This window comes from Coffea arabica, unplaced genomic scaffold (genome assembly GCF_036785885.1).
Source record: "Coffea arabica cultivar ET-39 unplaced genomic scaffold, Coffea Arabica ET-39 HiFi ptg000200l, whole genome shotgun sequence".
NCBI classification, from domain to species: Eukaryota; Viridiplantae; Streptophyta; class Magnoliopsida; order Gentianales; family Rubiaceae; genus Coffea; species Coffea arabica.
The window spans coordinates 261788-280371 of NW_027266262.1; the positions used below are offsets into that span (position 1 = coordinate 261788).

The 18584-nt window shown below is 33.9% G+C and overlaps 1 protein-coding gene across 1 annotated transcript; it reads right to left on the minus strand.

The window, feature by feature from the left end:
* Window positions 1-590: 590 nt before the first annotated feature.
* Window positions 591-4712, minus strand: LOC113719221 (uncharacterized). Its single transcript, XM_027244370.2, has 6 exons — window positions 3918-4712; window positions 3133-3344; window positions 2076-2370; window positions 1904-1989; window positions 1717-1808; window positions 591-1474 (listed from the first exon to the last, which is right to left on the minus strand). Exons 1-6 carry the CDS (start codon window positions 4221-4223, stop codon window positions 1242-1244), a joined length of 1224 nt encoding a protein of 407 aa, XP_027100171.1. The 5' UTR covers window positions 4224-4712; the 3' UTR covers window positions 591-1241.
* Between the last annotated feature and the right edge of the window lie 13872 nt (window positions 4713-18584).

Here is an 18584-nt window from a genome sequence, read left to right on the forward strand (position 1 = left end):
TGTCAGCTATCAGAAAAATCTGATAACAACATAAGAAAGGATGCGAGGAACCCAACGAAACACCGCCCCACAATGTAGACCTCAAATGTATCACGCTACGCCTCTGACATTTGCCCCGAGTAACGATATTCCTGCCAGACGAGCTCTTCTTGCACAATTTTTCCGCCAGGTTCCTCAATTAGTAAATGACTCTTTCATCTAGCAGCCATTGCCAGGCATTGATGTTAATAAAATTATATCGCCCTTATACAACTAAAACTCTTCTTCAACAAATTATCAAGACTTCAACTGCACTTTTAAGGACGACTACCATATAAAACAGGTAGACATACACAGAACGTCCCTCCAATACATCCGAGGGGATTGGGACACCAAGTGGTTTTTATCGCAGCCAAAGCAACCGTCAATCAACAAGCAAGAGTTGAACATCTAAAAGTATGGCATTCAGCCAGATCACATCTCCAATAAGAGCAAAAGTAAGTGACAGTTTAGGCTTCATATTTTTCAAGCAACAAACAGCCAGTAATATGGTAAATGCAAAACCAAATTTCCAAACCATGTGTAAATCTAAAAAAGACTAAATAACGGGATATCTAAACATAAATTCATTAATCTACTACTTAAACAGTACAGTGAAGCAAGATATTCATGTACACAGGATGGGGTAGCTAAACTATAAGATCATTACACTTAACTATCAAAATCCCCTGAAAGGATAAAAAGCATTAACATCATATATCATCTACCCAGGAGAATGGAGGAGTCTGCACTTTCAAAACCCTTAAGATGAAAACCAAAAGGGACGACAAAATTTGCTCATGCATCTGACCAGGCCAGCCAGCTTGCAGTCCCACTTCAGCTCTCTTCCTGACTACAACTTTGCTAACTTCTTTTCATCGCCTCCTCCCACTTACTTTAATGTCTCAGTTTTATTCTACATCTCAACCAACCATTATGTAGTGTTCTTGATCTATCCTTTTCTTTTTCTTTTTCTTTTTTTTTAATTCTATTTCATCTACTCTAAATTTCATATTCTTCTCTCTGTTTTTCCCTTTTTTTCCTCCTTTTTCTCGTCTTTTTCTCCTTTTTAATACTTGTAAATACTACAGTAAGAAGCTGGAGAAAACCTTGTAACTTTATTCCAAGAAATTCATAATTGGCCTAAAAATAAGCCGAAGCTGAATTCCATTTTCCCCTTTGGAATGTAAAATTTAAAACCAAAGGGTAGCAATCTCTTGATTTCACCTCCGGTGGAAGAAAAGGAAATCAGGATGATTGACTTGACGCATTGACACCCAATTTTCGGCATCCTGTAGGAGGTTGTTCAACAATTGGCGTTCAGATCCCCCATTGCGGATCCATAATGATGCTTTAAACTTGTAGTGAGCAAGACCAAAAACAGGCAACGAAATCTTGGGAACGCCGTCCATTTCGCCAGGATACGTAAGGGTTGGAGCAGGCACACTTTGAAACCCTGCAGGGAGTCCACAGGAGATCTAAAGGTCATAAACTAAAAAAAACAACACAACAAAAATCAGAGACAGTTTAGCTTCTTGGTTGACTATAGTCCAAAAATAGTGTCACTTAAAACACGTACAATATTCTATGGTCCATCCCATGGATTGTATACTAATATTCAAGCACAACTAGTCAAAATTTAAGTTTCAAATTTTCACATGTACAGATAACAAAGCAAAACTATAAAAGTTCAGCTACCTGTCATAGATGTATGAAGAGAATGGAATGTCAGAAAGCAAGCATCCAAATCTCGAAGAGTTGGCCCCATGGGTATCCTGTATATTGGATACCTAAAACAGTATGCAAACTTTACAAGTCAGAACTTCATGCATCACTCCACAAGTTGATGTGCCAAGAACAGAACACAAAACTACCACAACCATACCAGGCCACAGAAATCCAACTAGAAGAGAGTAGATCACAGCTTCTTAACGTCTTCAATTCAGGGAAGCGAAGAGCAAGCTGTGATATCTACATCATCATAAAACATGGACCCAAATAAGAGGAGCCAATATACCATCAAATAAGCCACTTTTTTAGGGGAGGAGAAGACAGACCTTGTCTGCTAAAGGCTCCCGACCATACGGCTGGTCACGCTCAAAATACTCAAACAACAAGGATCCTTGAGAACTCCCAGACTCACTTTCATCACTGGAAAAGCCTTCTTGAAAGGACAGTTGATTGTCTCTCAAAGACAACTGATCAATTCTAGGAGGGCCATTGATTGCCTGGCCACTGTAGTTCCTTTGCTGCTTTGAATAATTAATGCAACCACTCTCATGTTCATAGTCACTACTTCCATCACTACATGAATCCCTAAAATAGTCACCATCACTGTCTTCACCAAGTTGCCTATTGCACAAGCAAACAACAGATGGGCATTAAAAACTGTTACATTAGCAAGAAAAAGACACAGTCAAAAGAATACAGAAAGATAATCCTTCAATAATCATCATATCCCAATTATATTGGTTTTATTTTGTAGTGAATTCAAAAGGGCACAGGAGCATATGCTTACTTCTTAGTAAACTATGACATTCTAAATAACACAATTTGTAATTGTACTCCGCCTTAAATCAAAAGAAACCAATCCATGGATCATAAGAGAAGGTCTAACCTTCAAAAATCTGAACTAGCCAGACTTGTGCCAAATTTAAAAGTCATTCTTATAGCAACTATAGTTATACTATCAAAAGCATTATGTCACTTAACATCCTAGAGGTCAACAATATCTTGAGGCACAAAAGAGAGAGAAGTGAGGTTTATCTGAGATGCAAGAGGCCAGCCCTGCAGGTATACATAGAGCAAGACAAAGCAACATGGACTGCCATTGTCTCAAAACAAAAGCGTTAAGCTGAAGCTCAAATATCAGATAAAATATATTAATGTACATACGTCCAGTCCCCAAAATAAAGCTCCTTGACACACTGTAGAAATGAATTATCATGCAATAACTCCGTCATAAACCATTTTTCAGCTTGTTTCTCTATCAATCCCAAGACTGGCTTAGAACCGACAATCAAAATCAATCAGAAAAAAGTTTCCACATCACAACTGTCGAATGAACAGAAATTACTCATAACTAAAGCAATCTTTTGTCTTTGGGTTAAATACCTTGATTTGGCCAAAGATCTAGACGAGTCGCCATATAATTGAATGCCAGATAGATAGGGAACATAGTACTGCACCACACCATCACTGTCATTTAATATCAACGGTACTCCAGCACCATATGCACTCCATTCCCTGAAAGAGTCCCATAAATCACCAAGCACAAAGTAAGGCTGGAACTCCACGTCACACGTCCTCCATCCCCTCATTGTCGTCTGCAATTACCACAACTCCAATTAAAAACCCATAACGAGGTAGAACACCATGACCAGAATCAGGCTAGATACAAGAGTTCAACAATACACATAAACATCAAATAAGAATCCATTTGAACAATAATGACGCAAAAAATATATTATATTATATTTTAAAAAAATTGGAAGAATTGACAGGTAATTGGAAATGTAAGCTTATTTTACTATCCATGAAAAATGATGGCTACAAGTTTTCCGTTTGATTGGTAAAGTATTAGGTATTTATAAATGCACTTTGGTATACTTCTATTTCAACTCAAACATCTAATTTGAAATCATAAATCTTTATTTCAAACACAAAACCATATATGTTCTTAATTTTGGCCAATTAAAAGCCATTCAATTAGAAATCAAATATAATAAAGTATAAACCCATCTAAACCATCGACTCATTGATTTAACTAATACCATTCCTGGAAAACCAAAAAAAAATCAGAAATTATAGCACACAATAGTTAAAACGACACTCAAGAATCCAAATAGACTGTTAGTCAAATAGCCTTAAATTAACTTGGAATTATGAAGATGCAAAACCTTAGAGAGATACTGAGCGGCAACAGAAGGAGTGATGGACAGCAAAAACCGTTCCAAATTACACGAAGGCCTCAATGCCACCTTTTTGGACAACTCCGCGGCTACTGATTTCTCCTCTCCGGTAGCTCCGGCGGGACTCTCAGCCTCCGGCAACTGTGGAGAATGGCTAACCGTAACATCACTCTGAGCTCTCCTCAAATTATCTTGATTCTGACTCTGATTCCGACTCCGGTGAGCCCTCGCCGCACTATAAAACCGATCTTCTCCATGTCTACTCCTATTAAATTGCAATCCAGCCCCCAACATCCTTTACAATACAAAACCCTAACAAAAAACTAAAATTTCGCGCTTCACCCCCTCCTTTAAACCCTATCAGTATCTTTACACCTTAATCTACCTCGGAAAAACTATGATTATCTCTAGATGATAACACTTAAGGCTTTATCTATCAAAATATCAAATTTAAGGAAATAAATCCAAGAAAGGCCAGAAATTGATAACTTTAGGAACGATTTTGGAGGTCGAATGAATAAAACCCTAGCAATGCTGAAATAGATCAAAATCGCAGGGTCGGGGAATCCCCTTGGATATATACGTAGTTGTGTGTATATATGCGGTGTGTGTCTGTGCGTGGGGGAATATGTAGATGGTGAAGAGGTGAAGAGGTGAAGAGACACAAGGTCGAAAAAGGTTGTTGGGAAGAAGATGGAGAAATTGGGAATTGAATGAAGAGAGAGAAAAGAAGGAAGGATGGAGGAGCAACGCAAAGGTGTTCTGAAATGGAAAAATGGATGGGTAGGGAGAACTGGGCAGCAGTGGGGAAGAAGAAAACAAGTAATTTTTTTTTCTTTTTCTATTTTTTTTTCTTTTTTGAGAGTTGCGTGATAATTTCGATAATAATGAATAAAGCATCTTTTCTTTTTACTATTTCTTTCCCTTTCTTTCACTCCAAAAGTTGCCTAAAAGTTCGAAATGTTTCGTAGAAGGATAAAGCTTCAAAATAATGTTTACATTTTTAGCAGTTTATAGAAAAAATGGATTGTAACGGCTTGATGTATGTGATATAGAAAGGTAATTGAGAGATATTTTCATAAAAAATATTAAAATTTTTTTATGGAAAAATGCAATCCAAGCAAAGTAACAAATATCTTGTACATTATGCAAAAAATTTTTTGGAATTTTAGTGTTTGTCATCCTTTTTTCTGCATTAGTACGAGTAAAAGTTCATGTCTTTTACGTTAATCATACCTTCTCTTTTATAAGATAGAATGATCTTTAGGCCATGATAATTTGTTATTTCTTTAGTTGAATGCTTTTCAGGTTGGTAATAATTGGTTTTTGGTTAGGGATTTGGAAAACTTTGAATATATTAGATTCTAAAGTAGACATTTTCACAGTTATTGTTACTTAATCTCATTGATTGTAAAGGATGGTGCTCTTTCATCTTCATTTAAATCTAGCATATTTTAAAGAATTAGCCATCTTGTAGTTTGATGAAAATATTAGTAGGCATTAATTGTCTCATCATGACATGGGTAATTTTTTTTTTTTTTTTTCAGGTTTGGAAGGGCATCCCGAAATCACCCAGACTAATTCATAGAGTTTCTACCCCAGACAACCAGTCTTAGCCGAGCTACCCATGAGGGGCTAAAATATTATACACAAGTGATAGAAAGGTGGCTCAAACACACGATCTCGGGACCTAACTAGACTACTCCGAAACCATCCGAACCAACCCCAAGAAGCGACAAGGGTAACTTAATTAATATTAGGATTTTTTTCCTAACTATATGGGGCGTATTTATTAGTATATTTAAATTATGCTTGAGTAATCATTTGAATGCATTCACAGTTATTTCACCCCTTTTATTTAACCTCTTTTCCAAATTAAATTTACTTTTACAAAAAAATTAATATCTGATACCTCTCTTAATGTACTATTGAAAATATACATCTCTTAATATCTCTTACCTCTCTTATTTGTAAATTTACTTTTACAAAAAAAAATTCATTTCATTTCTCGTTTGTATAGCTATATTTTTTTTAATTTTAAAAAATGTACTGTAACGATTTAATATATACGAGGTTATTATAGAATTTTCCTGTAACACAAATGCGTACACAGTGTCCAATAGCTTACAAAGTGAAACAAGCAAAACTTATAAATATCTAATCGTGGCATGTGATAGTATTTAGATATTTACTAGAAGTGCTAAATGAAAGCATAGAATAAGATTTTTATATGTCATCGATTGCTTGTAATATTTTCATAATGTTTGATAATTCTTCTTTGCACGAATGCAAAACTAAAGAAAGGATAATTGATAAAACTTCATCTCATTTAAAGCAAACGATTAAGTGTAAGGTCATGATAACTAAAAGAGATAATCTAGAAATGTTATTTTGCAAAAGAAATTAACTATTTATTTTGCCAATTGTGCAGGATTTTCAACACATTACAAAGTGAACTATTTGATGTATATAATGATGCAAAATGTCACACGTAAATCCAAATCTAGTCATTCAAAGTGGCATCATAACTCTGAAAGTAATAGTGTTTGCATATGACCAAAACCTAGACCTGTAAACGAACCGAATCGAACCGAGTATCTCATGTTTGAACTCTGTTCGTTAAGCGATTCGAACAACGTTCGTGTTCGTTCGTTAATTTTCGAACTCCAAACATGTGTTCGTGTTCGGCTCGTTAAGCAAAATTCGTGTTCGAGTTCGAGTTCGTGTTCGGCTCGTTTAACATAAACGAGCCGTTCGCGAACATGCTCGAAATGCTCGAATCCAAATTATTTTAAGTTTTAAATATGCCATGCAAATCATTAATCATTTTCAAAAACAATTAAAGCAACTAAGTGACTAAATTCTATTATTCATTAACTATAAAACTAACATTAACATAAAAATAACAAATAAAACAAAGCAATTTGCCCTCCAAATATAAAAGTCCAGCCATAAAATTAACCCTAAAATTTGTCAAATGATAATTATGTCCATGTTCGTGAACGTTCGTTAAAACTCGCGAACATGCTCGTGTTCGCTCGATTATTAATCGAACAAAAAAATTCGTTCGAACTCGGTTCGTTTAACATTTCGAACGAGTTTTTCACGAACACGAACGAGTTGAAACGAACCGAGCTACCAAACAGCTCGGTTCGTTTAACAGCTCTACCAAAACCTATGTCCTCACCAGAGTTTACAACTTTGCTTTTCCTTTATTCTTCTCACAAATACGCTAATAAAAGAAGTTCAATAGACTGAAGTTGTTTAATTACACAAAAGTTAGAACATGGTGTCATCGTTTTCCTTTTTTTAAATAGTACCAACTAGCAATAGTCAAATCGACAAGTAAGTGGTTGAAAAGAAACAATACACAACAAAACGCGGTTAAATCATCATATTTTTTCGTTTATAATACTACTTATCGTCAAATTGACAATTGAGTGTTTGAAAAGAAAACAATGCTACACAAACCGTTCTTTTCAAAGAAAAACTATGAAGTTTTGCTTATTGGAATAAGAAATTTTGCTTATTTTGCCTCTTTAGTCAAGAAGCCACCATCATTTGTCAAAGAAAAACAAATGAAAGATGCCACCAATTTTGCCTAAACAAGTGAAGAAGCCAATTATGTCTACTCCAAACAAAAACATGTACTATCAGTTCAACAAAAACATGTAATATCAGTTGTGACTATTTTGTTTACTTCTAATTATTTATTTTTGGAGATTGATGAGAAAAATAGATAGAAAAAGAGAACCAATGAGAATATAGATCAATTTTGTGTGGCAGGTCATAGGAAGGAGAACAATTTTGTTTGGATTGTAAATTATATGAAATATTTTTACTGTAGCACTTTTTGTGATGTGATGTATGTGAGATAAAAAGGTGTATTAAAAATTGTAATGATAATAATGTAAGCAAATATATTTGATCAAATAATCTGTTGTCCAAACAAACTTAGATCTGATTGAGAAGCTTAGAACACCGACAAAGCACCGATTTGATTGGTCAGAATCTGAGACATATGGATTAGTCAACGACGACTGAGCATAATATGCTGACACGTGTCAACAGTCACGTTCCTAGTCAGGTGATGAACGAAGAACGATGAATAATAGGTCATTTTCTTATCTAAATGTATTGCTCCGAGGGCAGTGGACCCCACCCCTATCTTCCAAAGGCTAATTGGTGGGACGTCGCGTGAAGCAACGCGATCCAATGCGGACGGTGGCGGAAAAGTTGGGGATACGTCTCCCCAGTCCCCACGTTCGACGCCATCCGGACAAGCGACAGTCCGAGGGTTATCTGTCTGATCCGACACCTTTATCTTCACGCCCTCCAGGGTGCGTGCAATTTACTCTTCGCTATGTTTGGGTTAGTTCTGTTTGGGGGATTTTTTTGAAATATTTTATTGTAGTGTTATAGGTGAAAAAATTTTACTGTAAATGAGTTTGTTCTTTGAGGGTGTTTTTGGTGTTTTAATTTTTTTTGGTATTTTTGAAGTTATTTTTTTGTATTTTTTGGTATTTTTGAGATTGTTTTTGACATTTTTTTGTTTATATATTATTGTAACATTGCACATGAAAAACTTGTTTTTGAAAAAATAATGAAACCAAACGGAGCTCTTGTTATATAGTACTACGGTATTCGCAGACCAGATCAAAGGTTTTTTCAAGTCATAATTACTGTTAGACCCTTTTAATTTTTTTTTTTTGAAAGTAGCACCTTTCGAGATGTAAAACAAAAGTTTATTACTTTCCCTCAAAAAGAAATTATCTCCCTCCATAAAATTAGTTTAAAGAAAATTTATACATTAAGTTTACCATGGTTGATGGTGCTTAAAAATTATTTACTGCTCAATATTGTCAAATGACCAATCCTTCTAATACCACAAGCAATAAAGTCTTCCCATGAGATATGAGCCCCTTGCCAATTTAAAAGTAGAATGTCATAGAGTCTTAAAGTGATCGAAATCTACAAGGCATGAGACAATAACGTCTTGGGGTTTTCGAAGGGGTAATATGCAAGATATAAATTGCAATTCATAAATGGATTAATTTTGCATACACTTACAGCGGATGTATGTTACTTTATTTTAATTTAAATTCTTTTATACGTGGCATATATCCATGCTCCCTAGTATATATATTACCTATATATATATATGAATTTATATTCATAAAAAAACTATTAATTAGTTGATTATACTGAAAAACAAACTTTTTGTTACTATCTTTTGCAAACTATTAGTACCAACCATATAATTGGGTAGGTTTTCAAATAAGCTCACGTTCACCCTTAAGACAGTGTACTTTTTGTGAAACTATACTTTCGCAACATTTTAGGGACTAAACCAGATGATGAGTTGGTTGAACCATTCTGCACTTAACAAGATACTAGAATAGAACTAGTGTGAAAAAGAAAATCAGGAAAGACGAAATGAGGATTTAATTAGAACGTAATTGCTTCAGATACTTCTTGTCGGGCAGTTTGTGTTTTTAATAAATGCCCAGGATAGATATTTTGATCAATTTAGCATTTTGAGGTGCATGTATTTATTGCTTTGATAATTGCACGACCTAATCAATCTTTTTAATAATCTTAATCAGACTTGTGGCTGCATTCTGCCGCTGCTCTTCTTGTTAAAAAACAACTTAAAGTGAATTAGGAGTATACTTTAGTATTGGGACTGCATGTAGTGCCTCGTGGTCATTGGGTTAAATTAATTGAAGGTATGCAATTTGTTCAATATTTTAATTAAGGAACATTAGGGCTAATTACCTGTTGGTATTCAGATCAGTGATGTCAAATGAAAGTATGTTTTATTTCACCTACTACATGAATTAAGCCTCTTTCTCTTTGTTGGCGTGCTCGATCATGATTCTCTATATAATGTAAGTCCATTATGTTTGGCAAAAGTTGCACTTTAAAGACCTTTTTCTATTTTTTGGAAAGGATTGTACTTTAAAGACATGAATCATATGCGTTGAAATGCCTAATTTTTTTTAATGATTTAAAATTAATTCAGATATTTCTCCTTTGTTTAGATTGTTATTTATTTAAAAAAAATTACTTTTTTTCATAAACTTATTTTTCGATACTTTTTCATCTTACATATATCAAATTATTACAGTATATATATATTGTTTTACAAAAATTTCAAAAAATTACAATACAAATGGGTAAATGTCTCCTTCTTGGTTTTTTCTTGAGAAGCCAAGTGTGATGCTCCAACGGTCCAACTTAATGCCATGGAACCACTTTAGTACGACGCCTAACAGGTTTCAAAGGTGACATTTAATGATTGAAACTATAGCACAAATTGGATCTGATATGATGCTATAAGTTACGTAGGAGATGACTGCAGGACTAATTGGTGGGTACAATTTTACGAAAGGCTGAAGTTTCATCTAACCTGCTTGACCAAGCAAATATCCTCTATTTTCAATTTGTTGGTAAAATTGTACATTTTATGGTCAGCAAATGTCACAGAATGCCTACCTGATCATTTAGCCTAGAATTGATGCCCTTGTTTGTATGGTCCATCTACTTGGCCAAACACTGGGAATCATGTATTCCCGGCTGATTGCAATTTGACATAGACGGATGCATGGGGCTCATTTATGGTCCTCCAGGAGAAGAATTCAGAAACAGGAAGAAATGGATGATTCCTTCTTTATTTTTCTGTTTGTTTTTGGTTTAGAATTCTACTTATTCTCGGGCTTATGTACTCCATTGCAACCCCAAGAAAAAAAAGAATAATAAAAGAATAAAAGGCTTTACAAAAAGAGTTTTCAATGAGAATTCCTCCTTTTCTTTTTCCTTTTTAATTTCTTTGGGATAAAGTGATGGACATTCAATCAGGATGAGATAGGGGTAAAAAGTTCAGTGACTATCAAGAGCTTTTCTAGATGGAGTATCTGCTGCACAAATACTTAAGACCCCATGCAGTGGCCTGGACCAACAACACTGGAGGCTAAGTAGTGATGAGTCTTGAATTCTTTCTAAGCTTAGTGTATTAGTATTAGATTAGAAAGGGTGGTTGTTGAGACTTTGAAACTGGATAGATAAGGTGGATGATAGATAATACACCTTTTGGTCGTAGCAAAAACACCAAAGAAGTATGAACAAACTCAACCAAACAGCATATCCACAGGGCATCATGCTTGATACCATCTCAAAAGTAGGGCTTGCAAAAAAAAGTCCTAGTCATGACCTATCAATATGAGAATGACACATCTTATTCTAGCTTATTGTAACTGTGGTTGGTGATTAATATTTATGACCCTTGCTATTGTTTATGGCAGCGGCTAATGTCACAGTCCAAATTATTTTATTAACATGATTAGTCTCATATTAAATTTTCCAATTTTCCCTTCTTAAACCATAATGCAAGTTTGGCTTGTAAGGAGGAATTTTGCCATTTTAATCAAAATTGATAGGGATGTAAATTTGGGATGTGGCAATATCATTTGATATTGTTTATTCTTCAAAAGAAGTTCGATTCCATCTCGCAGTTCTTTCTTGACAAATGGGCAGTCAAAATCTATTGGTAGACAAAGCAATCTACGAGTTAGTATTCTATAATATCAGCTCGTGGAGCTTAAATTATTTCAAGCCCCACATGTTAAGAGCAACTGGGAAAAGCTTTCAAGACCATGAAGTGTGGTCGTCATGTGTTGGGATCAATAATGGCGAAGATGATTCGTTAGTGGGGAACATGGCTATGGAAGTCAAGGCAGTTCAGCCCATCTTAACAACGTCCTATATGAAATCTTAGAGCTTCCATCGTGCTAGGGTTTCTACATCTGCAATAATCTGGAATTTGATCTTAAAGTCTTTCAAGTCTAAATTTTACCGGTTTGCTGCAATATGTATATATTGAGGCTGACATTGTATAAAACCATTTAGACAAACCTTCATTTTTGTAGGTGAGAAAATCTTCATTTCACTGTATTTTGCAGTAACGCTGCCTGGTGAAGCATTAACCACTCACCAAGAATTACCAGCTCATATCTCTTTATTCATTAATACTCTTAACTTTGATTGTATTCGGTTTCTTCTTCGGATCGAGATAAGGCGGTGATAAAAAGTGAAAGTCTTATTAAATGTCTCTTACACTATTATCTTTCTTGGATCACATTAAAAGTTCATACAAGAAATGTAGTAATAATCATAACAGCTCCAGAGCAGCTAAATAGCAATTCCCAGAACAACTGCTGATGGCTGTGCCTAGAGGTGGCAAATCAACCCACTTAATTAAATTTACCCATACCCGCCCATGAATAGATGGGTATGAGTATCTAAAATTTTTGTATATGGGTATAAATGGGTTACCCAATAATACCCATTTAATTATTGGATAACCCATCAAACCCAATTAACCCATTTAGAATTCTCTTCCCCCCAAGTCTCTTCTTTTCCCCCACCCATTTTTTTTTCAAATTTTTCATTTTGTCATGATGTTAACTACTTTTGTTTCATTATTATTATTATTATTTGTTGGTTTTATCTTATTATTTTATTTTCTCTTAGTTTGTTAACTTGCTCATTTTTCAGCATTACTAATTTATGATAAATTTTAGCCTATTTTCTTATCTTTCTAAAATGAAAATTTAAATTTATATATGAAAAAAATTTTAGGGGTTCAAAATTTTTGGATTAAGTTTTTATATTAATTTTTATAGTACTTAGTTCAAATTTTTATATTCTTATTATTCAATTATTAAATAATAGGTAATTTTGTGACATAGAGTATAAATGAAAAAAAATTGGTAATTAAGTTTATTGAACATTATAAATAAATATTTAAAACTAATGACGGGTACAAAGAGTGGTATAAATTGATAACTTAGTTTGTAAAAATGAATTTAAATGAGTTTACAAAAAGTTAAAATAAATGGGTTATAAATGGGTAATTGGATTACCCAATTCATTTTTTGACTTACCTATTTATACCCATCTAATTAAATGGATATAAATGAGTTGACTCACTTATACCCATTACCCATTTTACCCAACCCAAACCCGCCCAAGTCACCCATTTTGACACCTCTAGCTGTGCCATACAGCTCCCAGATCGAACACTATATTATACAAGTTCTTCGCATTGACTAGCCAATTATCTGAATCCTGAGTATTTCTTAATACGGATAGAAAGCTTTTGATAGAATATGCATTAGGAAGAATTCATATTTGAAACTAAAGAGTGTGGTTTAGGACTGTTCTCAATTGTTTTAGTTTTCGGTGTTCGTAATTCTTGAAGGGTTTGGCTAATGGGTTTTTTGTGGGCATTCATTAAGAAATACCCGAAGTATTTATATTGTTGCAAAAGTGTAATTAATTTGCGAAAGTGTCTAAATGTAGAGGATACGATAAATGTAAATGTGTGCATTCATATAATACTTTGTATATAGTTTAGATATGTTAACGAATATCTAATGGATAATTGGTTAAAATGCTCCATTCTTGAAAGGTTGGTTCAACCAATTTGGCCAGAAAATAAATATTCTTAAAGATCCTTTAAGCAATATTTGGTCTCCAAAGAATTTTTATATTTTTTATAAACACATTTTTCAATTACATTTTTATCTTACATATATCAAATTGCTATAATATACTTTCTACGTACCTCCATAAAATAGCAATCCAAATGGGCTTCCAAAAATAAAAGCTTAACTAAGAAAACCTTTTCATTGTTAGGTTATTCTTTTCTACTTCAATTTAGGCATCTGAAAGATTTTGCCTTCTTTGGGCCCAGAAATCTAGAATCCTAGAATTGCAAGTCCATACGAAAATAGTATTGTACACAAACAAGACAACGAAGCGGGCCATGATCATTGCAAAGTGCACGCTTAGGGCCCAAATCACTTGGCAACTTTGTGATTTCCTACTTTTTGACGCGTACACAAAATTATCCATGATTTGCATCTAAAATACACTTAATTAATGATCCAAATTTGACATTTTATTGCATATTCCAACCCAATTACTTAGGAGCATTGATTGATGACTCCTATACATCTATAATCCCACTAAATTTTCTTTCTCCAGCTATTTGGAGTTGCAATTCTGTAAAAATATATAGCTCAAAACAAAGGTAAATAATTTAAAACTGTTTTAAAGTTTATTTCATTCTGGCAAAATATACGTTAGAAGAACTACTTTTTTAGTTGCATTAGCAATCAAAATTTAATTTAAGTTTTAAAAAAAATATATAATTTCATGTATTGAGTGTGGTTCAGAAAAAACGGAACTTAAACTGACAACATATTTTTTGGAAAATGAAAAAGCAGCGTCCGTTGGCAGTATATAAAAAAGGGCCATTGGGCCTTTGGTCCAGTGGTCATCCCAAGCCTTCTTAGGTTTGGTGATGCGAGAGGTCAAGGGTTCGAACCTTGCCTCCCACAAAAAATTTGTCACAATATGTGACGGTCTTCTTTGACCAGTTTCGATGGAGTTTCTACTCACATCGAGTCCCTTCCCCTTCCCCCCTAGAATAGGCTAGTTTAGGTTATAGGAATTCTATCGTGTCGACAAAAAAAAAAAAAAAAGGCAGTATATAAAAAAGGGAAAAAAACGTTTTCCGTATATACAGTTGTACGTATATTCTGATCATGAACCTACAGCTAACGCGCTATAATTCCACATGTCGCCAGTATCATTGGATTAGTCTACCAAGTGATCAAACTCTAAACATGGGATTGACTTGTCCTTTTTTTTCGGTCAAACTTTCTTAACAGCTAGCAGTTCAAAGTCAACACATTTTAAAGACTAAGAGGTCCAAATTACTTTTGGGATATGATTAGAGAACTTATAAAAGACGATCAGAATTTGAGACAGTTGGTACATTGTGCATTCCACTATTATACCATATCATATATGAATTTTCTTGGTATTTAAGTTAGTCTTGATATAATGTGTTAAACTTTTTTTTGTCAAGCGAGAGATAGGAATTAATGAGGTTTTTGTTTACTTTTTAGTCCCTTTAGAATTTTCAAAAACAAATAAGGGCACGTCAAAAGATTTCTTGAGTTACACTCCTATTTTTATTATTCATTCTTTCACTATCATTTTAATTATACAAAATTTATTTATTGAACTATATGATAAAATAAATGGTAGGACTGTAAATAACAAAACATAAAGTGTAAATAAGATTTTTCAAAATTAATTGACGAATACAATGTCTGAAATGATGTACAACTCAAAGAAATGGGAACCCATTTGTCACCACACATCTAAAGAAGGAAAAATCAATTAGTCACCACTCAATCATATTCTCCATTGATTTTCTCTACCTACTCTTTGTGGCTTCCTACTACGTATGATTGTACATATATGTTTTACTATATGTCAATTTTCATTACAGTATTTGTTAGTAATTCATTATAATATTATTCAATTAACTGTTTTGTTATAATCTGTACGTATTGATTGTACCAATGTGGATTATCAAAATGAAAAAAAAAAAAAACAAGTATACATATATATTACCATGGTTCTGCTTCGCTCAATTTTCTGTTAAAACTGCTTATAGAATATATATATTCTTCCTTTTGCAAGACTAGCAGCCAAGGTTTTTCGGAATTAGAAACGTAAAATGGGAAGGATAAAATTTTAAATTTGTTTTTTGGGCTATCCTTGTTTAGCTCATTATCTTCTACCATTAATTGTAAAACTTGATTATAATAGTTCTTTGAATAACCATGATGATAATTAGAGAAATTCTTGTCTCTAAACTTGCAACGAACAAGACCTTTGCTGCCTATTGGAAGGAGGTAGCAATAATGATTTCCAACTTCCAATGGTTGAATTTCAGCAGTTCACAGTATAAACCCAGAGACAAGAAAATGTTGACTAGGCTTAATTCAAGAAGAAAGTTCTGATAAATTGAAGAAAATGAGGTAGATCGTTTTGGAATATTGAATACCCCATTAACATTAAAAAAAAAAAAGTACTCCATTACTTCCAGAATTCGTGGGCTAAACACCATTCTCATGGAAAAAGAAGCCTTGTGGAAAATATTTCCCAGTTGTTAGAAGTCAGAATGATTGATTTGGTTCGATTCAATGGACAATGAATTTCTTATAGTTCCACTTCAATTGTTCAATACTTTGTTTCACTCATGAAAAAAAAAGTCTTCAATTGGAATGTACAAGTCTATTTAGTCATCTGCTTTTCTATTTAAGCTGATATAGGATAGGTCGATATCATTTGCAAATAAAATGTCTAGTTGCGTATTTACTTGTGTTCATTTTGCATGTACATTAATCACGTAAAATATCTATGATGCAAGACTTTAGATGCTTAATATATATAAAGGCATTATCAACTTGTATAAACGATCAATGCACCTGTAATGAATATTTACACCAAAGTTTGCAAAATCTATTTTGCTTTTACAACGTACATAAGACTAGTCATTTTCTGTTAAACCTTTGTAAGGTGTTTAGGATTATCCGACTTTTTGAATTGGGGTTTGAAAAGCCCAACGTTGACTTACAAAAAAACAAAAAAAGAAAGGAAATTTCAAGTTTTTGGATTGTATTAATTTCGAAACTATTTCGATTGTATCAATTATCTCAAAATATATATTAAATTTTTATGTTACAATGTGTATAATATAAATTTATACAATGTTGTATGTCCTATGTATTTTTGTACATATAATTATTCGAGTCAAACTTTAATCTAGCTCAACCAGCTAAAACATGACTATTTTTTTTTTTTGAGCCAAACAGGTCGAGTTCAGGCTAACTCAACCCGTTCACGGTGTTAAACGTGTCGTGCCCGTGGACTACAAATCATGAAACAAATACTAAAGTAAATAGATTATGCTTTGAGTTTGCACTAATTGTGTTAGACCGGTCAACTGTGACCTTAAAGAATATACAATTGCAACCTACCAAGTACCAACCAAGCTATATGCTCTCTCTGACCGGCATGTTAATGTCCCCCTGTACAAAGAAGGAATTGTCTTGAATAGACTAACCTTTGTGGTTCAGAAAAATAGGTAAATTTTTGACTATTCCTCCCAAACAAACAAGTACTGCTGCTTATTTACCGGCTATTCCACACGTGGCACAATGGTCATCGCTTGCATCATCATTATGGTTTCCTGCACTTTCCATAAACAACTGTGAGAAGAAAAGTTCTTCCAACTCCTCTTGTGCACGTTTCGTTTGGTTTATTACGGGCAAAAAAGAGCTTGATTCAAGACCACACATATATAAGTTAATAATTGGTTATCTGCTCCGTCCTTGTACGACAAATATTTTCCCAGTTTTTAGTTTGGAAAATGTGGGAAAAATGAAAACTTGATTCTTTAACAGACGTCAGTGGGGATTAACGAGAGTTGATAAAGGGGTAAACTCGTATGTCTTGGCCCAACGAGGCTTAAGCTGGTCAAACTTTGTGGTTGCTGAATGCGTTTGTGTGGATGGCAGACGTCCACGGGTATGGATTTCATTTGGGAAAATTGGGATTGAACATCACCCAGGAAACTTGAAGTCAATTCTCAATCATTTTATTTTGGAAAAAAAGATTTTTATTCTTAATAAGCCCTTTGGTTTGATCTTCCCTCAGAGTAACAAATGGCCCTTGGTCTCTAAATTACAACCAGTAGTAAAATTTAAATCGGGGAAAGAGAAATACAGAATAGGAGTGAAAGACGAATCAAACTATTCAATATATTGAAATGAGTTCGGTTTAAGTAGAGTTTGTTTGAACTTGGTTTGTCAATTAATTAAACTAACTATGAACACCATTTGGCGATGATAAAATTTTAAATTCAACTTAAATTTTGATCGATTAGTAATAAAACTTGAAATTTATATGTAAAAAGATTTGAATTGCTCAAGCTCGATTTAACAAGAACTCATTTGAGTTCGACTCTGTAATAAAGAAAATCAAATTTAAACATAATTTTAAATTCATTAAAATAAACAAATAAAGTTAAATATTAGAGTGTTCGATTTAATTAGCTTTTTTACTCCTCTGGGTGAGGGGAGTATACGCAAATAGTAATAATGAGAATTAAAAATTACTAGAAAACTTGATCAATGACCATGGTATGCAGTTCTCAAACTTCATGGTCCAATTGTCTCAGAGGGCCCACAGAAAATCACATCTCAGAATACCAATAATAGTGGTAAGTGCCTCGTATTCAAATCAAATATGCATTTGTAGCATAATCCTCTTCAATTTCTAAATCTTGAATCTCAAAGCACATTTTTCTGCTCAAAAGTGGAACCTATTCCCTTCAGCTTCAGCAGACGTGTAGAATGAGCTCTAGAATTCACCATTCAATCAACAGAATCAATAAAGTACTGGACATACACTTGCAAAATGGACCACTGACTTTGTTACCGTCTTCCACTTGCTCTACAGGCTACAGGTTCTTCGCAAGTTGAAGGGGCTTAATGAGTCGTAAATGCGAATAAACTGTAGCCTCATGGCCAAGATCAACCGGGCGTATCACGGGAGTAATTGCTCTTTTCTTCTTAAAACTCAAAAGGGCATTTCGAAAGCAAGAGATGTTTGTCAGACTATAAACTGACTTTTCCATTTCAACTGTATCGTCATTAGACAATGCTGTGGCCGTTCAATATATTGGACACAAGAAGAGCAGTCAATTCATCAAATTTTCTTATGACA